Source organism: Solea senegalensis, linkage group LG4 (genome assembly GCF_019176455.1).
Source record: "Solea senegalensis isolate Sse05_10M linkage group LG4, IFAPA_SoseM_1, whole genome shotgun sequence".
Lineage (NCBI taxonomy): Eukaryota > Metazoa > Chordata > Actinopteri > Pleuronectiformes > Soleidae > Solea > Solea senegalensis.
The window spans coordinates 13,275,333-13,298,570 of NC_058024.1; the positions used below are offsets into that span (position 1 = coordinate 13,275,333).

At 39.3% G+C, this 23,238-nt stretch overlaps 2 protein-coding genes and 2 non-coding genes across 7 annotated transcripts; 1 reads left to right on the plus strand and 3 right to left on the minus strand.

The window, feature by feature from the left end:
* Window positions 1-5,847: 5,847 nt before the first annotated feature.
* styxl1 (serine/threonine/tyrosine interacting-like 1) lies at window positions 5,848-10,597 on the plus strand. Of its 2 annotated transcripts, XM_044023730.1 has the most exons (9): window positions 5,848-6,051; window positions 6,181-6,230; window positions 6,330-6,391; window positions 7,431-7,530; window positions 7,684-7,817; window positions 9,368-9,513; window positions 9,613-9,710; window positions 10,122-10,234; window positions 10,414-10,597. In XM_044023730.1, the coding sequence occupies exons 1-9, from the start codon at window positions 6,014-6,016 to the stop codon at window positions 10,543-10,545; spliced, it is 873 nt and encodes a 290-aa protein (XP_043879665.1). In that variant the 5' UTR covers window positions 5,848-6,013; the 3' UTR covers window positions 10,546-10,597. The 2 variants fall into 2 exon arrangements, with proteins under 2 accessions (XP_043879665.1, XP_043879664.1); XM_044023729.1 differs by having other exon boundaries at window positions 5,850-6,230.
* Window positions 10,598-11,817: 1,220 nt separating this feature from the next.
* Window positions 11,818-22,535, minus strand: LOC122768047 (casein kinase II subunit alpha). 3 transcript variants are annotated; one of them, XM_044023727.1, is made up of 14 exons: window positions 22,389-22,535; window positions 19,989-20,286; window positions 19,784-19,895; window positions 19,571-19,672; window positions 19,407-19,469; window positions 17,263-17,313; window positions 16,939-16,998; window positions 16,689-16,772; window positions 15,944-16,054; window positions 15,189-15,290; window positions 14,912-15,012; window positions 14,395-14,543; window positions 14,226-14,315; window positions 11,818-13,337 (listed from the first exon to the last, which is right to left on the minus strand). In XM_044023727.1, the coding sequence occupies exons 2-14, from the start codon at window positions 20,087-20,089 to the stop codon at window positions 13,237-13,239; spliced, it is 1,227 nt and encodes a 408-aa protein (XP_043879662.1). In that variant the 5' UTR covers window positions 20,090-20,286; window positions 22,389-22,535; the 3' UTR covers window positions 11,818-13,236. The 3 variants fall into 3 exon arrangements, with proteins under 3 accessions (XP_043879662.1, XP_043879661.1, XP_043879663.1); XM_044023726.1 differs by having other exon boundaries at window positions 11,818-13,355; window positions 22,389-22,534; XM_044023728.1 differs by lacking the exon at window positions 19,407-19,469 and having other exon boundaries at window positions 11,818-13,355; window positions 22,389-22,533.
* LOC122768891 lies at window positions 16,502-16,639 on the minus strand. The gene has a single exon (XR_006360386.1). It is a non-coding gene; the product is annotated as a small nucleolar RNA SNORA57 (small nucleolar RNA).
* Window positions 17,086-17,223, minus strand: LOC122768892. Its single transcript, XR_006360387.1, has one exon. It is a non-coding gene; the product is annotated as a small nucleolar RNA SNORA57 (small nucleolar RNA).
* Window positions 22,536-23,238: the final 703 nt, after the last annotated feature.

A 23,238-nucleotide genomic window follows, 5' to 3' on the forward strand; every position in this document is an offset into this window, starting at 1 on the left:
TGTTTATGCGACTGGTGCAAACAAAGTGAACTCTTACACTATATCACTTGTGTTCCTTGTCATTTACATTACATTTGCTCGTTCATCACAGAAGTGGGGGACAATGCTGAAACCGCCGTAGAGGAGACCTTGATGTGACTAAGTGGTAAATCATTTGCATATCCGTTTTAAATTCATCAGTCCACCACTCGTGGGAGCCGTTTAAGTGATAAAGTTGTGCTCTGAGACTCGTTACATTATAAACTGCTCATTTATGATGTTACATCAAAACTGTGTTTCGTTAAAAAGCACATTAGAATTAATAAAAACCACAGACGTATAGTCTCAACAAGGACCTGAGCTGAACTAATGAATATATTACTCAGGTGTAAGGTTTTCTGTAAGTGCATGAGATGAGAAGCAGTGAAGAGTAAAATCATTCAACCTGCACCTTCCCATTGAAAGGTTTTGAATACAGTCTCCTCCACCATCTATGGCAAGTGATCCTTTTGAAATGCAGCATTCCTGTGACACAATGTGATCTGTACCATTGATGAAAGTGCACATCTCATACTTTCACAGGAGGATCTCATTATATGCTTTAATTAGATATTTTCTCTGAACTGATTTACCCTTGGACTTGCCCAAATTGATTTTTTTTCTCTAAAAATATATCAAAGTGCATGAAAGATCAAATAAAAACCTTTCCTGATATGTGTGGGAAAGTTAAAAAGTTTGAGAGCTTTCAGAGAGAAACTCATTACGCTTCCATATTATATTTTACTGTTGTTGAGCCAAAGAGCGGATGACAGACGTAAGAAAGGAGCTTAGCTTTAAACTTAACTCCAAATTTTCATGCTGGGGTTTGTTCACATTTAAGGATTTGGTGGCGTCTCAGTAAGGTTGGCAATTTTCAACTGGCAAAATATCCCACGCTTCACCCTCCCCTCTATGCTAGGAGAACCTATGGTGACTTTCAGGTCTATCTGGGTTACTATAGCAACATTAGGACTTAGACGATCTATAGCACCTAGACTGAATATGATTTAATACCTGGCTGTCATCAAAAAAAAAGGAAGGAAAAAAAAGCATTGTTCATTGAACCCCATAGAAAATTGGATGTGTGATCTGAATTGTGCTGAATTTAGAACTCCTGTGTTTTCAGTTATGGAGGCTTTGCTCTTATTAAGAATAGGGCTCTCCAATTTTACTGTGCATCTGCCACTTACTGCAGAATAGAAAAATAGAAAATGACTGTACTGTATTAATGTACTGTCAAAACATCAGTCAAAAATGTCAGAGTTTCTTCCATTTGAATCAATTCATCTGTGGCCCAGGTGAAATGGTTGACTGTTAATAATATGGTAAGAATTGCCTCCTTCCCTCCTTCCCGAACCGCTGAAGTTCGTAAAGCTCTGGTGTCTGTGTTTTTAGCCCAATTCCTCATACAACAAATTCTGCACTGATAACTGTCCAAGCAAACACTTTCAATTAGATAAATGAATAAATAAATAAAGATTCTTAAGATTTCAGAAAGACAACAAAGAAAGATCTATCCATTCTGCCGTGACATCTAAATACACAGTGACATTGGTGTGCGGGCCACATTAATACACCCACTGCATCGTCATTACACATGCCAGGTGTGAAAATGTAATTTGTCACTTTTCAGAGTCTGATATTTTTAGGTGTTTTTCTTCAATAAATGATGGACCTCATTTGACAGATGTGATGTTTGTCACTTCTGCCTCTTATCCCTGCAGATTGATGCCCCTGTGGCCACAGAGGCTCCTGTGAGAAGTATTTTTAATCCAGATCACAAACTGTCAGCGCTTTGTCTGCGTAATGTGAGTCAATTATCAATGAAAAGTATGATGAGATCATGCAAAAGGTGATTTTGCATCGGGTCTGTGTAGGGCTGCCATATAAATGTCCTATGGGCTACCAGGTTTAAATCACGGGAAGGATGAAAGGAAGCACAAACGTTGCTAATTAACATTCTGTAAATGGCTCTGTGGAAGTCAAAAAAGTGCCAAATGCCGTCAGAAATTAAAAGTGAGAGTTTCTTCTCCAAAGAGTCCACCGCTCCATCTGAAATGTCGCAGTATTGACCCCGCTCAGCTCTGTCATGTACGGCGGAAAGGGAAAAAGCACGGCCATCTCATACCAACTACTGAGGTCCTCCAAGTATTTCAAGGGAACTTCACATTTTAACCTTATTTCGATTCGTTGACCTTTAGCTGGAGTGGTCACAGATTGGATCCAAGGAGATTGCTTCCTGAATTGAAATGTGTGACGGAGCACAGACTTTTATTCCCCCTTTGTTCTCAGGCTGGTTCTCTTTCACTCTCATGTGCCTGATATTCATATCCCATACCTTTTCAACTTAAAATATGCATTTGTATTTGAAATTACCTAGAAAACATGCATTTTTAAACACTGGCCGGGTGACTTCTCCATCCCACAACCAATAGTTAAAAAAAATAGTTTATTCAAAAATGTCCTTAAAACAGGCTTAAGTGTAGCACACACCTGCATCAAAGCTGTACTGGAATAATCAGTAAAAAGAATAAGGAATGTTTAAGTTGGTGATGCTACGTGCTACAAACTGCATGCAGGACTCAGCTTATGATAGTCCTCACACACTGCGTTCATTTCTTGTACACTATTAAAACTGCGGTGCATAGCTTTTAAATTGTTACATTCAAACTATTGACACACTAGTTCACACAATCCTGATTAAGCCTCTCTGTGTTTATGCAGGACAGGAGTGTAGATAGAAGACAAAGGGATTTTTCTTTTAAAGACGTTCATGTGTTCACTTCAGTGTGGTCACTTTTACACGTAAACCCCGGTCCTTGATGTGATGGAAATGCACAGAATTATCGTGAATGGTCTTTGTTGCGAGTGTAAATGCAGCTTCTTTCCTGCTGTGGTGAACTGGACTGGAAATATGAGCGGGTTGATGACAGAGTTGATGAAAACATTGATGTGTCATGATGAATATACAATGCATGTTTTTACCACTATGTCCGGATTGAAGTGCACGAGAAGTGTTATTATTGTTCACTCATGATGTAGCGAGTCAAACAGATGAGAGGACAGTTTTGAGCCTTGTACAACTGTTTTACAGCAAGAAATGTCAGATGAGATAAATCCAAGTGGAGACCGTGCCTGTGATCATTTTTACATGAAGGAAAGTATCTAAGAGGGAAAAAAGGAAATACATAAAACACTTTTAAGTGGGTGAGAATGTGAGGGAGCTGAAAGAGGAGGCCAAGAAAGGCAACAGGGCTTTACCATCAGTAAAGACCGTTCCTGTGATGGAGCTTTCAGCAAGTGACATCATGAAGACTGAGAAGCCTCGCGATTCTGAAACAGGGAAAGGAGCAAAGTAAAAACAATGATTATATGTCAGGTGTAATGTTACAGATATTGCTGTGTGACCTGAATGATAAGGGCACATACTGTTATACACGGGGAAAAGTCTTTACACTGATTGCCCATTCCTTTTTAATATTGATTTTTAAAATTCTTCTATTAGTTTACAGAGCACCAAGTCACCCTGTAGAGGACTGCTGCAAATGCTGACTTCAGCCATCTGTCCCCAAGGTGCAAAAGTATATAATATATAACACAACACTTTAATTTTCCATTCCCATTTTTCATGAGGCAAAGGCAAATTTATCTCAAATGTGTTCACAAATTTGCTGGGATCTGTGTTAGTGAGCACCTTAACCCTTAACTGCCCTGCCCCAAGGTGACATGGAGACAAAACTTGATTTGATTTCATAACCCTAACCTAAATAGTTAACCTTGCAGAATGTCAGAATGACGATGGTTTTGAACCAGAGTTTGTCATCACAACCACAGAAAAACATGCACAAACAAACTACTTCTCTCACACACACATACATACACGTTTGCCTCTGAGCAAACTGCGGTGGAGGACAAAAACACAAACATTCAAACAATAGCTGTAAACTTTTCCATTGCAGCATGGCTCATGACCCATATCTGACCAATGCATCTCCCAGAGTGTCAACACACACGTGCACACACACACAGTTGTTTTCAGCGTCAGTCTGATGATCATCATGAGAGGCAGGCATACTGGGCTTTCTACTCTGTGTGGGTTTGCGACATGGAGCAACACTGCCACCCTCTGGACAAAGATACTCACAAACACACTGGGACTAAATAACAGACAGTGAGGCCCATGGAAACTTTTTCCTATACTTTTGTAGCATGACAATAGTATAGTATAATATGATAAAAATCACTTCACCTCTATCTGCATGGATGGGAGGGGAAAGTGAAAATGTGTTTTTTCTCTTTGGACAGAAAGCACTGCGAGACTTTCCCTCACCTCAGTGCCACTCTGTACTTTCATGTCTTCTCACTCTCAGGGGGAAAACAAATCAGTTTTCCTGAAAGTGGTGGACTAGTCCTTTAACGTGAATCACAGCCTTGTTTGTCGTGTACGTGAAAAGAGTTTCTGTCGGCATCAGTGCGCTTCACTGTCAACGCGCTGATGTTCCTCTGTGTTTTGACGCCTCTGTCGCCGTGACAGCCGCAGCCGGAGGCATTGTGTGATGAGGTCGTCCGCCTGTCCGTCCTTCCGTCCCATTCTTCTGAACACAATGTCTCAGTCTTGATGGAATCTTGGCAACTTTGGCACCAAGATTCACTTTGACTCGAGGATGAACTGATTCGATTTCGGTGGTCAGCGGTCAAGGTCACTGTGACCTCAGAAATCACATGATTGCACTGCGATGATATCCACAAACATGAGCCAGTCAAATTACAAACTGTGAGGATGAAGAGAGTAGATTTTGGGAGGGGTCAAAGGTTAAGCCTCACGTAACTTTTTGGCACCTTGAGAGGAGAATCCTTTCAAATTTCACATACGCTTTACTTAGGCCTATCACCCTATGTCAGCTGAGATTGGCACAGCACCCCTGTGACCCTCATGTGGAGGATTAGGTGGTAGAAGATGGATGGATATTAGACTCATAGAATAACTGTTAACACCATGAGTTCTCTCATGCTCGTAAAATTCACTCGCTTGCTCACTCTTCTATTCTCCAAATATTGTTGGGGACACTGTCCACACAAACCTATACTATCGGCTGTAACGGCCCACTTCAGGATCAGGTTCATAATTACAGTTAATGGGTCGGGTCAGCCACTCAGGTTGGGTTGGGCTGGTTTTTTTGAGCCCGTTCTAAACTCTCCTGCCAAGCAACAAGCGATGATATAAGAATATATGGAATAACCACTCTGAATGAAAGTCTATGGAGAAATGAGCTTACTTCTCTAAGGAGTTAATGTTTTAATCACTGGTTTCATCTTCTATAGAACATGATGTTGGTTTTGTACATTTAGAGGAAAACAGATGAGGAAAATAGACAATAAAATGGGAGTTCAGATTCTTAAGGCTAACGTCACAATCGGTTGCCATTTGGTTAAGATTTTGTTAAGAAATCTTTTAAGTGATGGTGATTCGGATCATTGCCTCATCAAGTAAAACATTTTTGCGTGACGATGCTCGTCAGTAAGAAACTGTGTCAAGTCTATCAGAAACAAGACAGTGATGGATTGTTTTCCCTTTAAATAACACAATACATTTATCTTAAGGGTAGCACAGAACGTGATCATGAAATCAATACAGAGTCTGCACAATTGACTGTGTGAACAAAGAATGAAAATCAACAGTCTACTTGTCTGAAGAAAAACAAATAATAGGTTATAAAAGTTATAAATAAGGAAAGCAACAACAGGCAGTTGTCTGATTTCATTTACTTATTTATTTGCTTTGTTAATGTTGTTGTATGAACGTATATATACTGTACGTGTATATATACATACACTGTACGTATATATACACATGTCTATGTACATGGACTTCGCATTATCATGAAATGTACTGTTGTGCCTTTAAGATTCTACATCAACTACCACAGATGAGGAAGAATGCTGTGTTGCTTAGCAACATGACCCATACAAACAAACCTTGAAAAGAACTGAGCTCATGCTCATTTTCAGTAGTCGTACCGCTTTGCCCAGCAGGTCAATATAAATATACCAGTCAGTTGATCTATATCTTGAGCTAATTATTTTGATTGCTGTTTTTGTTGTTGCTGTGATGACATGCTTCCTAATGTGTGAGCCATTAGAGCTCTATAATCTCCTCAACAGGTGCCGGAGTGTGTCAAGACTGGCCGACATCAACTACCTCTGTTTGATTGGTACGAAGTAGGCATATATATAACTTTGTTTTCGCTTGATTTCATTAGTTTATTGTATTTTTTTGTACATGTTTGTCTATTTTTTTTTTTTTTTTACAGACGCTCGTGAAAGACAAGATTACAACACGGGGCACATCATAACGGCTAAAAGTGCAAAAGTGGTATGGATTTCATTTTATCGACAGTCATCTACAGTTTATTTAGTCTCTCTGTGAAAACAAAAGCTGCACTGTTATATAAATATGCCCCTTAAATAAATTTAAAACTGTATATCAAATGAATCCAGTGTTGAAGAAACAGAATAAATTAGTTTAGTCGCTGTTTTCCTTATTACAAAAGAAGAGAATTTGTATGCATCTGCTGTGTTATATTAATAATATTTTTCAGTCCAAAAAACAGTGAAACAGTCCAAAAAACAGTGAAAATTTAGCCCTCAGTGTTGTCCTTACATATTCCTTTCATGCCGAATCCATTACTACTGCCACAAAGAAGGTGGTGCAGCCTTCTGTAGTCTGAGTGAACAAACTCGAAGCAAAGAAAATATTATCATCCCTTTTATCAACTCCTGTCTTTGCTCGCTGAGTTTTGGCGGCAGAACAGTTGAAGGACAATGTTAGAAAACATTTTTGTTGGGGAAATTTAAAGACACTGACTCCACTGACCAGTCAAGCTGCAGAAAGATGCTCACGATCTAATCTGTTCCTAAATTACGATGCTGGATGATGGCCAGAAACAGTATGATGTCACAGCAGCAATGACCTCACATATAATGGCTATAACTGACTGCTAATAAATTTTATCATCCATATGCACCAAATGTACTTGTTATTTTTAAAGTAGTTGTTGAGATAACACTCACTATGAGCCCACTACCCATTAAAAATAAAATGAGCTCTAGGTGACCTCCCTCACATCCCAATCTTGAAATATCGTCCTCAAAACTGACTCTTTAGCGTTTTGTCATTGTGTGTTTCTGCAAACCACAGATATGTGTGAGCCACACTTTTATTACTTCTTTCCATGGCTACATGAAAGTTTTAATGGCTTGTGTCACTTAAAAGGTCCAGTGTATAACATTTAGGACAGTTGATTGCAGAAATGGAATATACTACCCACGAGTATGCTTGTATAATTTCTTTACAAAATAAATATCACTTGGTTTGCTTGGTTTGGTTTTGCAAATGTTAACGCTCTTTCCAGGACTCAGAGGGTAAATTCCTCCTGCCAGTGGCCGTGGAGGTCGACACTATGCAGCACGTGGTGGTCTACGACAGCAACACCAGCTCTTTGCAGGAACAAGGTTATTGGAGAGTTTCGACTGGATATGCTTGAACTTAGGGACAAAGTTTACACCTTTGTTTTGTAAATTACAATTTTTATATTGTTCCTAATTCCCTCTCTCTGCATTTCAGATGAGGGGACGTAAGGTTACTTACTGTTTTTTCCCCTGTAGGCAGAGCCTTTGACTGTGCCCAGGTTCTGGCTGAAGCAAGTCTCTGTCCTGTCCACATAGTGAGAGGAGGCTTTCAAAGATTCACTGCTCTGTACCCTTTCTTGAGGACGGAGAAAATAATGTACACCATTATGGTAAGACGGACACACCTGACATGGAGCCAAATGTAATTAACTATACACTCATGATACAAGAACAAGACAGAAACCTCAGGGTAGTGAGTGTCTCTTGCCAAGTTTTAAACATCTTTATCTTGTTAGCTGTTTCACTTATCGGGACATTTATTATGTTTGCCTCATTTAAACTTTAAGGAGGTGAAAAGGAGTGGGTCGAAACCATCCTTCCTACCCAGATAAATCAAACTGTGACGTGATGGTTCAACGTGTGGTGGTTGGATCACTCTGAATGACAATAAACAACAGAATGGAGAGGGATTTCTTTCTTAAGCAGCACTTTACTGATATCGTCAGTCAGTCCAGAAACACTGGAGCAGATTCAACAAATCATCATTGTCAGTGCTGTGAATTATTAAATGAGTATATACATTTGAATAGAAGTCATTGTCAATATCATAAATACATTTTAAATAAGCGAAACTGCCACTTTGAAGCCTTAAGGTATTTTTGGCCCGTACCATATTATCTTTCTTAACCAGATAAAAATATTTATTTGGAAGAGCAGGGGTGGCCAGGACCAAAAGCTGCTTTAGTGCACCTTTACTAGGAGCTTCACATCAAGGTTATTATAGTTAAAGAAAACTAACAAAATAACAAAAAACAAAAAAAACATTTTCATGAACTGAAATAAAAACTAGTTTAAAAAAAAATAAAATAACTATCTGAAACTAGAACTGAACTGGAATTGAAACTCGACTATGTGCATTTATTTCATACGTAAGCCTTTTGGGTTCATATGATGTGTATTTTTTTTCTCTACCAGCCTTTTCATTCATAATAAAATGTTTTCAATTTAATTTTGTTTAGAATGTGGGACATAAGGCTATGCAAGTTAAATAGAATAACATTTGTTGTGTAGTTAATTAATAAGTTGAATTGGTTCATCTAAGTTAATCAAACTCTAGTCTAGAGTTTATTTTTATTTTTTTTTTATTTTCGACAGATGAGATTCCTGGCTCATAAGTGATGTGATGCGTCCCATGAGGGTTACTTATTATTTTACATGTTGTCATGTTCATGTGTGTCTTTAGTCTGTTGGCTATATTTTTTTTACTTAAATGCACACTAACTGCATCCAACCTCAGCAGTATGATGCACATTTTGCACTTCAGTCTTTCTTGTTATGTTTGATTCAGGGAAGGTTGTTCATCTGTCCTAATACATTTTTAAAATATAGCATCTTTGGCTGGGGTTTTATGACCCAATACTTATTATGACCTTTTTGAATCTTGCATCTGGCAAATACTCCAAAAATAAAAAAATAAACTAATAAAAACTAAACTAAAACTAAGCAGTTACAAAATGAATGGACACCATGCCTGGCACTAGTGATTGAGACCATAAATTCCCCAGGAAAAAGTCTACTGATATTACAAGAGAAGTCAGGATGCTAGGCCCATAAATATATAGTCTGTATCAAATGGCGGGAATTGGGAGTGAAGGTCTGCCTATAATACAACCATACCTCACTGATTTGGTAGAAATCCTGTATTTGTGTGCCGTCTCAGGAGCTGGAAAACCTGAAGACATATCCGCTGGAGATTAAAGCAGGACTGCTGTATATGGGTAACCTGAAACATGGCACGGACTCCACGATCATCAGCGACCTGAAAATCAGAGCCATCGTCAACGTCTCACAGTGCGACAGCCTGGAGTGAGTGAGGACTCAGTATTTGATGTTTTATTGGACAGAGGTGTGAGTGCCATGCTGTTGACTTTATTCTCCAGTTTTTGTGACTCTGCTTGGGTTTAGGCCAATGCAGAAGAACCTGACCATCCTTAACATCCCTGTGGCTGATTCAGTGGTGTCTGATTTGTATTCAAGTTTTGAAAGGATTTGTTGTTTCATTGGTAAGTCACATTTTTCTACATCAAAGTTTTATGATAAAGTGTTTTAATTTTAATTAAGACACCATGCAGTGAAAACTACAACAATCTATATAAATATTTAGATATGTACAACTGGAAAAGGAATTGGAAAATCCAATTATATTAAATGTCAACTTGACTGTGTCCTTTATTTCAACCTTAAAGTAAGAGGTTATATAGGTCTAATTGAGACATTTTTTAGATTATTGATTATACACTGTACTAGTGCACACTGTACTAATAAGTGAATGTGTCCATGACCTCGATGACTAAGAGCCTTCACAGACAGTCCCCTGTAACTTTAATATTTAATTCTGTCAATGATTTAAACAAAAATATTACTACTCTCAAGGTCGCCGTTCATTGTAACAGTTCTATTTCTTGTGTTTTCAGAGTCACACATCAATGCGGGCTCTCGTGTCCTGGTGGTTTCCCAGCAGGGCAGGAGTCGCTGCAGTGCTGTGGTCATTGCCTTCAACATGCACCACTTCAAATATTCACTTAAGGAAAGTGGAGTTCAGTGTCTTTGGTCTTAGTTTTAGCAGAATGCAGCAATAAATACTGTATATTCCTAGTTGAGTGTATCTCTACAGATGATGTGCCAATATGTACAATGATCGGCTACATCATTATAACCATTTAGCTGTTTCAGTGTACATAATGCTGTTGGTTTGACTTTTTTCAGGAGGCCTGGAAATATATGCTGAAATGTAAACCTAACATGAGGCCAAACACAGGGTTTCTACAGCAGCTTTCTGACTGGGAGCAGCACACCATGGGAAATACAATGACTGATGTATGTGAACCATATTTTTAAACAAGGAACAAATTCAAATATTATAAATAAAAGTAATTATATCTGTAAAATACTGTTATTGAAGCACTCTAATATATTAGTTTGTATATGTGCAGTAAAGTGTGTTATAATGAGGTTGAAATTACCTGAGAAGCATGCTTTGAAACGACCACATGGCGGAGTAGTGGGTAGCACTGTTCCTCGCAGCAAGAAGGTCATTGGTTTGAATCCTGGTTAGGCCCAAGTCCTTTGCAAGTGGGTTTTCTTTTCTCAGGGTACTCCAGTTTCCTCTTTCCCAAAACATGCAGAGGTGAATTGGACACTATAAACTGTGGGTGTGAAAAGTGTCTCCGTTTAACCTGCTATGGAGTGGAGACCTGTCCAGGTTTTACCACGCCTTTCACCCTATGTGAGCTGGGATTGACTCCAGCTCCCACACAACCCTCATGTAAAGGATAAAGTGGTAGACAATGAATGGATGAATGAAAGTATGCTTTGACTTAAAGATGTTAGAAAATGCACCAATCAGCCACAGCTTAATTCACCAAGTCAATCAATCAATGTGATCATCACTGCTGTGCCTATACAAGCAACAAACTATGTATGAAAACAATGTTACTTTGTGTGAATATTTTTTAACTTTAAATTATGTCAAACTAAACTCCATAGAGTACTTTACAGTAAAAGCATAGATATGTTTTTGTGTGTGGTTAATTGCACTGCATGCAACTCCTGTGCCTATGAACAGCAGTACACACACACACCCAGTGTAAACAGCAGGCACTCCAGGAAAAACACATCTTTGCCACTTAACAAAGTCTCACATAAAAAAACCTACACTGCCTTATATTAGACACTTAAATATGTGTTGCTTTTAAGAGGCACTTACTTTACCACACCAATACCATAAATAAATACATGGTTTTAGCTTGCATGGACAGAGGAGCTGCTGATTCACAGATGTATTTTGGCATTATTAACATAATGCAAACAAAGGATGCCAAACCCTGAAGTTACAAATTAACATTTAAGTTTTAAGAAGCAGCATTGGATCAACTCCCTCCCCAGTTTCTAGTCAGAAAAAGGTCAACATCTTCAGTAGAAAACCATAAACCCTCAGTGAGTTCACGTATACTTTACATGCACTGTGGAATTTGTCTCATCTGTTGACAATGCAGTGGTCTGGAGTCACTGCAAAGGCAACATACAGATTTTCTTTCAGTAGAAGTTAAATTTACACTTGAAAAACAAAACATGTATGCACAAATGAGAATGACATGAATCAGTCAGATGTACCTGATAAATAAAACACGCGTTTATTTACACAAATATTCTCAAATACTAGTCTTCTACATAAGAACATAAAAATATATACAGTGATGTAGGGACTCAAAACTGCTCTGTCCACAGGTCGTGTACATGTTCTGATTTATTTGCATTTTCAGGTTTTGAAATGGGAAAAATATATATAAATGCTTATGTGCTGCAGGATCTAATACGTACACTTCCAGACTCTGACACTACAACACTGGGTGAGAATGCTACCCTTCAAGTGCTATTAAAAATTTCAAAGTCATTATTTCCTTCAATGTGGTGGTGAAAGCCAGTAAAACTCAGTACTCTTCACTAAGCTTACCCACATCACAATGCCAACAGCACTTCTGTAACCTGCACATTTCATACTTCTGATTCACTACAACCCACATCTCCTACCTGCATCAAGGCATCTCCACGAGGAAACTCCCACAAAATAAAACTAGGTTTGGTCAGTCTCTTCTTTCAACCAACTGAGTAAACTTTGGTTATGTCTTGAAGTAATTCAAGAAAAGCCACTTCAAGGATTTCAAGGATGTTGAAAGCAGCACGTTTGAGGAACTCTTTCTTCGGGAACCTGAATTAACCTTACCTGGCTTCTAGAGAATCCCAGGTACACTAGAGTCAATCTGATGATAAACCTAATCCAGCAGTCCAGAACATTTTTCAATACAAAAAGGTTGTAACAACGCATGGCTTGATGGGAGGGGGAAGGGGGTTTACGTTATAAAAAGAAGATACGTGATCTGGTGTGGTAAGATAGGCTAGACAAGACTACTCAGGCAGAGAAAGTGTTGAAGTGTCATTGTGTTCACATACACCTGGAGCACAGGACAGCACCACACATGTGCTGAGATGAAGAGGGTGTTAAGACTTGTCTCAGGAGGTAAAGGAAATGTTTTCCTCAGGTCCTCTTTTTGACAGTGCTGCAGCCGTAAACTATACACAGGATGTGCTCCTATTGATACTGGTGGCAGCCAGCTTTCTTTTTGCCTTCTCTTTGTATACTTGCTGACCAGTGCCTTCACTATCCAAACTACAACGGGGGACACTCGTTCTCAAGCTCACCACACACAGACACACCCATTTGTATTCACTACAGCTTGAGGGAAAATGAAAAGAATATCTGTATACTTCAATTACACAGAACATTCATTTTGGATTTCAGGTCAACACGTTCATTCGAGGAGGCAAAGGAATGCAGAAAACATGTATTGTTCTTTTTTCTTGGATGACAGCGTCCTTTAGACGAAGGGTTGGTGGGGCATAGTCATGTGGAGTCTGGTTGGATATGGGGAGGGCTGGGAGAGTGGCACCTGTCTAGTTTCTTCCCCCAAGCTGGGTGGTGGTGGAGGTGGGAGAGGTGAGGCAGGGTGATGGAGGATTTCGATGGGGGTGTCACTGCGGGGCACCAGCAGCAGCGGGCACCGGGGTGCTCAGGGCATTGGTGGCAGCAGACAGGACCGGCGATCCAGTAAGAGGGCCCAGGGCAGTGGAGGCTGGCAAGGCAGAAATACCTGAGCATGGACAGACCATCAGAAAACTAGCACAACATACCCGCAATAATGTACACATCTACAATAGTATATAGTTCATCTTGACTAGCCTATACTGGTGGTTACCAGTTGCTTTTAAGATTGATAGTTATTTAACTGAACTTTTAACAACATATACACCTGTTAGGGATTAGCCGATACAATACTCCGTATCGATATCGTCCCAATACTACCGGGTCACCCAACCCACACCCTGTGTGGGTTGGGCTAATCCAAAAATAGCGAAAACTAGGGGTATTCTCTGAAGACACATTGTTACCTGTGAAACACGGGTACTTTTCTCCTGAAGAAATTAACCATGGACTGTATGAAATTAACGTGACAAAAAATCTAATATTCTTACATTGAAGGTTAAAATGTATGTAACCCATTGGTTAATAATAAATGGGACGGTTTTTCTCATACCTACTGTTGCTGATTGTTCTCCGTTTAAGTAATATCACTTGATCAAGCATATTCTAACATTCCACACTACAAAATAAGTAAAATCACTTGATCAAGCATATTCTAACATTCCACACTACAAAATAAGTAATCAAAGTATGTATGATTCATGGTGATATCGTAGCAGATCGATATTGGTATCGGCCAATGTTCAAGGCTGCAATATCGGTATCATATTGGAAGTGAAAAAGTTGTATCGGCACATCCCGAGTCCTTTTTTTTCCTGACATTAGTCCTGTACAATTTAACACCAACCCCTTGTCTAGATGCAGTGCAATGTAAAAATATTTGACAGAAATTAAAGTAAAAGTAGAGATTAAATTCTTATGCAGAGACGGTAGAGATAAAAGGTGGCAGACCATGTAGCAGTTACACATGTGTTCTCACCAGTGATCATGCTCGCTGAGCTAACAGCTGGGTTCCCACTGGGAAGGTTGGCTGATCCGGCCACACGAGACTGATCCTTCACAATAGGGACTGTAGGGGACAACACATTCAGTATAAAGAACAGATTTGCTTTTTTTAAAACAACACTGGTTTGTTCATTTAAGCTTACAGAAATAAGGGTGTTCCATGGCCTCATGGGCGGTCAGCCGGGCTTGGTGGTCATAGCGCAGCAGCTTGTCCAGAAAATCCAGAGCCTCTGGACTGACCAGGTGCTGGTTCTCACTGTGGACAAACCTCTCCCACCGCTTGCGAGAATGCCTGTGGGAGAAAAAAAAAAAAATCCACTATGAATTCTGAGAACTTATACAGGAGATTCTTGTGATGACCATAAAAATAAATAAATGTTGTTTATTGTGGAGCACAGGTGATCTAAATCATTTTGATCTGCTGCATTCTTTCCCAAAAATTATACATAAAAGCTACCAGGCAGCGATGCTTGCTCCACTGCCTGGAAAAGGTGCAGAATTCTTGTTCTTAGATTACTTGATTTACTTTATCCTGAAAGGTTATTATGGACTTATTGATCAACAACACAAAAGATATCCTGCCCACTTGAGCTTGAATAACAAAAGCCAGCACAGCTATGACACCATCATGATCAAATGACAGCAGTAATTGATTTGTACCTTCCCAGAATGTCATTAAAGCGAGGTTCAAGCTCAATGTTGTACTTGTCGATGTAGTCATAGAGGTCTTCAGTGCCCAGAACCTTGGCTATTCTCACCAACTGAGGGAAAACAAGGGATGGCACAACTTTCATGAGATTTGTGGCCTGAGATGATATCCCATATAAACCAAAACTGTTCAACATTGGGCCAAATCAGCATGGCTTAAGCAGTGAAGTAGCCATAGAAAGACACATCAGATATCTGCTACTGCTAAGTGGCTAAATTTCCTATTTACCTGGTCATAGTTGTCATGGCCATGGAAGAAAGGCTCCTTCCGAAAGATCATGCTTGCCAGCATACAGCCCAGACTCCACATATCCAGACTGTAGTCATACATCTGCAACACACAGAGAACATGTCTCAGTGTAAAGAAACAGAGGTCAATGAATTTGAGATGCATCACTGGCAAACGACTAATATGTGAACAGCAGCATCTTCATTTCTGTGCAACAGACATATTTAAAGGCTTCCAGAAACATCACCATCAACACCCTTAACCTATTTCAATTATTACCTATTAACCTAAAAACCTATTTCAATTATGCCAAATGCACCAGATGCAACCTGGAACCTACTAGCCCACATTTCAAGGTCAAAAGTATTTATTTATGAACAAACAATTTCAGCACAGTGCCTTTAAAGCCCACAGACCAGTCAAGGTATGAGATGAGGTGGTAAAAAGTATCAAATGCTGCAGTTAATTCAAAACTAGTATTTCTAGTTGAGTATCAAGAATGTAAGCAGTTACGTTTATACACCACTCCCTCTCTCAACCCCTCACTCAATTCAAGCACACACACACACACTCTGACAAGACCACTGCTCTCTTCTCACTCGACCACTTGCTCAGTGCACGCACAAACACACAACTGTCTCCCTCTCATGAGAATATCCTCGTGCATAAAAAATACAGCTCTATACAGAGAAACCATTGAAATTTTTGGAAAATATGCCCAGCAGTAAAAGAACATCAATAAAACACAGGTATACCTGATAGTCCACCAGGAGCTCGGGCCCTTTAAAGTAGCGAGAGGCAACTCTGACATTGTACTCCTGCCCTGGGTGGTAAAACTCAGCCAGGCCCCAGTCAATAAGGCGCAACTACAGATGAAGAAACAAAGCAGTTATGACAGTTCAAGTACTGGTGTTAAACACAGCAAAGACCATGATTAATGACTACTCCCTTCATTTCAATAAAAGTGTTGAGGTAAGATATAAATTAGAGGCATTATAGGCCAATCAAAAGATACCAAACAAGGATACAACGCAATAGTTAAATACAAGGGCCACATTGAAGTAGAAAATAAATTCCTAGTTTTGGTCTTCCCAATTGTTTATCTTATTTCATTAAAAATGGATACCTGAGCAGAGCCAGTCTTGACCTGACAAAGTATTAGAAATCATGTTTCCGCCACAGTAGCAGGACTAGCTTACTTGACACAACATTCTGGATGAATAATGTCATCTGACATCAGTTTAACTGGGTCTTGAACTATGCTGGCATGTTCTTGTTTAGGCAGTGCATACATTGGAACAGTTAACTGGTGTGGTTGTGCCAGTGATTGAGGATAGAACCAGAAGATTGTTGACTCCCTGGCACCGAAGACATAGCACTGGACTTTTCATTTTCCTCCATCACATACACACACGTGTATGGGGAAACAACAAGTATGCCAAGAAAGGAGGTTCACTACATATTAAGTTATACAGAACGTTGCTTATGTTTACTACTCACCTTGCGGTGTTCATGATCAATCATCACATTATGTGGCTTCACGTCTCTATGCATGATTCCCATGCTGTGGCAGTAATCCAGAGCCTACACATAACAAAGGCACATTTGTTCATTCCAAAACAGATAACAAAAAGCGACTGGACAACACATTGTTGACAGGCAAACAGGCGCTTAGTACCATCTGGTTTAAGCACTTAATGCGTCACCAGCTTCAGGATATTAAGAGGGTACAATTTATGAGCCCACTCACCTTGAGAATCTCGTACATGTAGAAACGGATGTCATAGTCTGTTAGGGTCTGGTACAGTTGCTGGATAGCAAAGCAAAGCAAAACAAAACCATTATTCTGTCTATAGTAATGTCCAATAGCAAACATCAATGGACAGTCAAGTAGTAAAATTATGCCAGTGATTGAGGATAGAAACAGAAAATGGTTGACTTTCTGGCACCGAAGACATAACACTGGTCTCTCAATCTTCCTCCATCACATACACACTCGTGTACAGAAAAACAACGGGTATGCCAAGAAAGGAGGGTCTCATCTCACACATGAACAGACAAGGGTAGCTCCTACCTTGAAATCTGTGTTGTTGACATGTTCAAAGACCAATGCAGGTGTCCGGGACTGCAAAAGGCAAAAAGATGTATGCTGTATTTAATGTGCTGCAGTGTTAATCAAAAATAGCTACCACTGAGGATACTTCAACTAAATCAGCAACATTGTAGTCAACTATGGCACCAACACAAACTATGAGCCACACTGGCAGCGACACAGAGGCCACATTCACATTCCAACATGTTTATTCACTTCCTGAAGATGTGAATAAGGGAAACAGCCCATGTACAGATCATTACTTTCAGACTACAATGCCAGTATTTCACTCACATTTGCCCACCAAAAAGATGTGTGAATGGGTTAAAAAAGATTTAGGAGCACAGTGTGTGATAGACAAACCACAAGATGTTTTCTTCATAGTTTCAGTGGCCTATGGTTAGCACTAAGCATTAAGCCCATTCACTTTTACTTTGGGCAGCTAACAAGAGAATGAAGAAACGTGAGGTGGATTTCATAAGACGGAAAATGACACAAGTAAAGCTACTGCTTCAATGTCCAGTGCACTAAAGTATCATCTCCACAAACAGATCACAATTCACAGAAGAGCATGCAGTCTCTTAAAGCAGCCCTGTTTGTACATCTCCAGCGGCTTTTATCTGAACGAAAAATGTTTTTTTTGAACACACCACACAAATATCCTTACGACTCAATTTTTTCCCTTATGCCCCAAATTACAATCAGGCCATAGTAACATATCTAAAAAAATATAGCAGTTCCCTCCCTGTTGATAAAAAGTCTTTTGGTCCTTTTAATAAAAACTATTTTTGCAGTACATATGCAAGAAACCTTTAATCATTGTACATAATGGTGTACTTCTGCCGCTCTGCTCCTAAACCTTTTAATTTGGAGGCAAATAGTTAGCATAGAGCCTTGTTCCGTTTCTTTTCATTTGACCCAATGAAAGACACTGATAAGGTGAAACTCAATCAGCCATATGCAACTTCCTTATTTATATTCATTGGTTTTAGTAGTAGTTAACAAGACTTTCAGCTGCTGACTTAGTGCAAAACAAAGTCTTATTTAATTAGATTTCACGACTAAGTAGGGCATTAACAGAAAAGCCGATGTGTCGATGTCAGTGGCACAAGTCGACAAGTTGCGCATTTTTTCCTCTCTGCGTGCGTGCTTGTGTACACAATGCAATCTCTTTGGTTTAATGGAGAGTTGAATACCCAGTCGGTACAAGGAGGGTTGGTGGGAGAGACCTTAAAAACTTTCTGTTATGCACTTACTTAAAAATTCAAGGTATTAGCCTACGTTTTGTTTAAATGTCTGAGAAGTCAAGTTGATTTTTTTTTTTTTCAAAGTGCACTTAAAAATACACATTGACTGTTAGTGTTACAGAGAACTTTAATAAAAGTTACTCATTGTTGTACAGCTGTGTTTCTCCGCTGTGTCAATGTGATGACACCATCAAAAGACTTGTCGACTCGACTTCGACAGTCGATCTGAAAAGTTGAGAAGTCATTAATGGCCTACTAATTTGTAGTAGAGCATTAATGTTGATCAGTTCAGAACATGTTCTTTAATGTTTAGAAAAATAGTAGTATTTTGCTAAACATTAACATGTTCTGAACTGACCATTCAGTGGTCTATGGCCTGGCCAGACCAGTTACTTACAGTGTGAACTGGAGCTGCATCTGACCAAACAGCATTAACCACTCATCTATTCATCAATTTATGTCCTATTACACTGCATCTAACATACTGCCAGGGCCCAAGTGATATATCATGTCAATCTTTTTATAATGATGCAAATCTTATGGTGCGATTTCTTAACAGAATGACCAGCAATTCAGCTTTTGTCAGCTGGTCCATCAACAAATCACATCACCATTAAAACAGTAAACAATATTATCTCGCGTTAAGACAGGTGATTTTGGATGATTTGCTTAAATTTTTTCCCCCCTCCAGTTACATAAAAATAAGTACGAAAAACATGGTGGCTACTGTAGTTTCCTTGTTTTGTGAAAATGCAATCTCAAATCATCACACCCCAGTGTTGCACCATACTTTGGATAAAAAGCCATAAAACAGCACGGAGTAAGACTATTCTGCTGAGAGTACATCTAACTTAAAGCCACGGCTGGCTGAATACTTACAGAAACATACTTCTCCAATCCAAGTGAAATCGACAATCTTGCACAGGTGGTGGGTTCACCATGCTTTTGGTACATTAATAAAATTTCAGAACTCCAGAAAACTGTTTTTGCTATAACCATGACCAGAGTCCAAATAACATTCCAAATCAATAGACTTCACTTACTACTGGGTCTTTTACTATATCAATGAGGGAGATTATGTTCGGACCTCCGCGTAGGTTCTCCAAAATCTTAATCTCACGCTTGATTTTCTTTTTCTTCACGGGCTAAAACCAAAAAAAAAAAAAACAGTGAGTCACATGGGACTGAGAGGAGAATCTGAAAATGCATCCAGAGCCTGTGAATTGACCTAAATGTCTGTATTTGAATAGATTTACCTTAAGTATCTTTACCACCACCTTCTCGTTATTTGTGATGTTGATTGCCTCAAAGACCTCGCTGTACTTGCCACGCCCCAGCTTTCGCACCAACTGGAAGTCATCCTGGTTTCTGTGGAGAAGAAAAACAAATGGCAGCCACATATCAGCTGGGTTTCAGAGTTGCTAAATGCTCTAAGTGTAATGTGAGAATTAAGATATCTACCCCCATTCAACCACATGGGACTCATAGTCCCAGTACTCCCTGGGCCGGTGAGTGTTGACCTCGGTGTACACTCGGGCCCTGCTTGGCACGGGTCCTGACATGTCCGACAGCTTGGCAGAGATGGTGGGACTTCTTAATGCAGCAGAGGATGGTTAGCCAAACAGGGGTGATGGGTGGGAGAGGGGAAAGGAGAGAAGGTGGGGAAAAGGAAGGTTGATCCCAATAGGGCAAGGGGTTCAGGGTAGGGGGGGTTTATTTGAGGATGGGGGGAGGGGCCGCCAGGGGCACGGTGAAATAGCTGATGAAGATGAAAGAGAAAACTACATATCAGAAAACTGAGTTTTTGGTTCATAGAGTATCATAGTTTAGCAGTATCTCAACCACTGCTGTTTATGTTAAGAAACCCTGACTGAACAGATGCATTGTACACATGGCTGCTATGATGTACAGTAGTTAAAAGTAAACATCACTATCCACAAATATATAACAGGAAATTATGAAAAGCTGTTACTAAATCCATATTAACACACCGCAACGCACACATAGGATCATTCACATACCCTGGACACTGCAGATGAATGTGAATAGGACTATGCAAATGAAAATGGTCATAGAAAATATGAAAATGAAGACCAAAAACTGTAAAAATTTGCTATTGTAAAGCACAAATGCAGGGTCTTCTACTGACGTAAAAGGTGTCGTTACTGACATCACATTAACAAAACTATGCATCTTAATGCTTGGACGGGGATCAATCCTAGAACAAATGCTGTTAAAATAATTTCATCAAGTAGTCAGTTTCACGATAATACAAACTATTAAAGACTTAATTGCCATTTAAATCTAATACAAGCTGTCACATATTCACATGCTAACAGTAACATTATTCTACAGGGTTCTAAACTGACATCGCACCAAATGACCAACACCGTCTGCTCTGCAAATATAAGACCCCTGTATGTGATAATGTGTAGAGATGTGTGTACATTCACTTGCAGTGCCTGTTTATGCTTTGCTCAGAATTTGGAATTCAACACTGTAACATTGAACCCATAGTTCTGACAGCCTGCAAACATGTGTCTGAGTGATGACATTTAAAAGAGCTCCAATATAAATGTGCTGCTGCCAAATGGCTCCTCCAGTTTCAGTAGACACAACTGCTGATCCTGGAAAGGATAGTCCAGTCCATCTAAGGCAGTGTTGCATTTGATTGTCATTCTTTGCAACCAACCAACCACTAGGTGGTGTGTCCCAGTCCTAGGTTGTTGCAGGCAAGAGGAGTACAATCACTCAATTGTATGAATTGAAGTTTTTCATTAACCCCAGAATAAGTCTAAAACATTTATATTAGGAGCCACCATTTTAGACCACAATGTTTTTAAAACTTAACCTCTTTTCTGAGTTTTGATGCTACCTGAAATGCTATGCAGGTAGCCCACACTTGGAGGGGTAGGTTCAAATTAGGGATATTAATAAACCAATATGTTAAATTGTCTACACCTTTACTTTTGCATTCATGTACAGACATTGATTAGATTGTGATCTGCATGGGAAATAATAAATTATCCAATTGAAATATGAATACAACTTCTTTATAAAAACAAAAGTTGAAGAAAACTAAATGTACAAACACTATATTAACACAACCCTGGTTTTACGGACATATACCATCCATTACAAATGTGTTTACCATATAAATATAAACACATTTCAAATCACTACGGATGCCATCTTAGTTATTTGCTTATTTTACTTGTTTAGTACTACTGCAGCTGCATAACGGTAATATCTGGTGGTTGGCTCACATCGCAACCTTGGCATCGCGATGAACTATCGTAAATAACAAATTATAACGCACGATAAACCCTCCCGGTAATACTCTCGGTCTGACGCCTTCCCAGTGAGAAAACGTCGGGACTGGTATTACCATCTAAACCAAATTACCGTTGACAGTTTAATATAGAGTAGATTAATCCATCACAACATTTACGAAGACTCATTCGTTCGGTGTTAATTCTACTTCAACAAAGGGTCAATTTCCATTGACATGTACATAATAAATACACTAGTTTGAAGACAAAGTTATCGGTAAGCTGTTAGTTACTCGTAAATGTCAAGCTTCCGCAATGTTAAAACAACTGAATAATTACTGGGCGTTAACATGCAGTGGCTAAACTCGTTACAAACACCAGTAACTAAAAAATGATTGCCTGTAAGTTGGTTAACAAACGCTGTTCACTCGACGGCGAGCTCCAGGTGTTAAAAACTTGTCATCTCGAGGCGGGCCCCAGTTGCTAGCCTGCTAACTTAAACGTGGTTAACGTTAGCGTTAGCTAGCTTCCTCGGCGATTAGTAGACGGTTTTGTTAAAAGCAGAGCAAACAGAGCTGTGAATATTTACCCCCTTGATCAATTCGACGACCGAAACGCTTCCCGAAACGAGCGGAGTTTTGAAAGACCGACGGTTCTGTCCTCCCTCCGTCGCCGGTGTGTCTGTGCTAGTTGTGATTTCTGCTGTTTCAGAGACAATATGGCGGACCACCGTCACCTACGTCTCCGTGTCTTCCAACGGGAGCCGCGGAGGACCAAATCACTTCAAAGGCGCTGAAGAACCGGATGACAATGATTTAGCTCTTGACTACTTTGAATTGAAATATTGTTTCAAAGCGGTGTTGAGCCAGCTTTATACGAGTAATACAGCCGTCAGAAATACTGCATACCAGGGTATGTGATCGGAGCGGAAATGAGGAATTTCTGTATAGTGCATAGAAAATGAAACAAATTACAAAAAAATAAAGTCACTTATTGTGAATACCAAGATGTTCCTCAATTTCTCTTGAACTGTTAAACCTAACCCAGTCTTACTGACAATTTTAGTCATTTCTTCACTGACTTCCATCAATGGCACATTGGGCTGTTTTAGCAGTGATGTACCTGCTCTCCATTACAATCCAGAAACGTATCTAATGAGATGCAGTGCTTTTTTTGTTTGTTTTGTTTGTTTAATTGTTTGTTCATACAATTTAAGCAGCGTGTTAATTTACTTTCTCAAATGATGAAATGATACACATAATTTCTTAAATTGCATAAACATTTATTGTACAACACTTATTGCATGCTAAACTAAACTGACAAATAAACCTTTGGATGTAAAAATAAAGTTTATGTGGGCTTAGCATTTATCGAGATTTTGACAATAAAAACATGTAAAAATACATAAATAAGTACATATTTAAATGGCAAAAATCAGT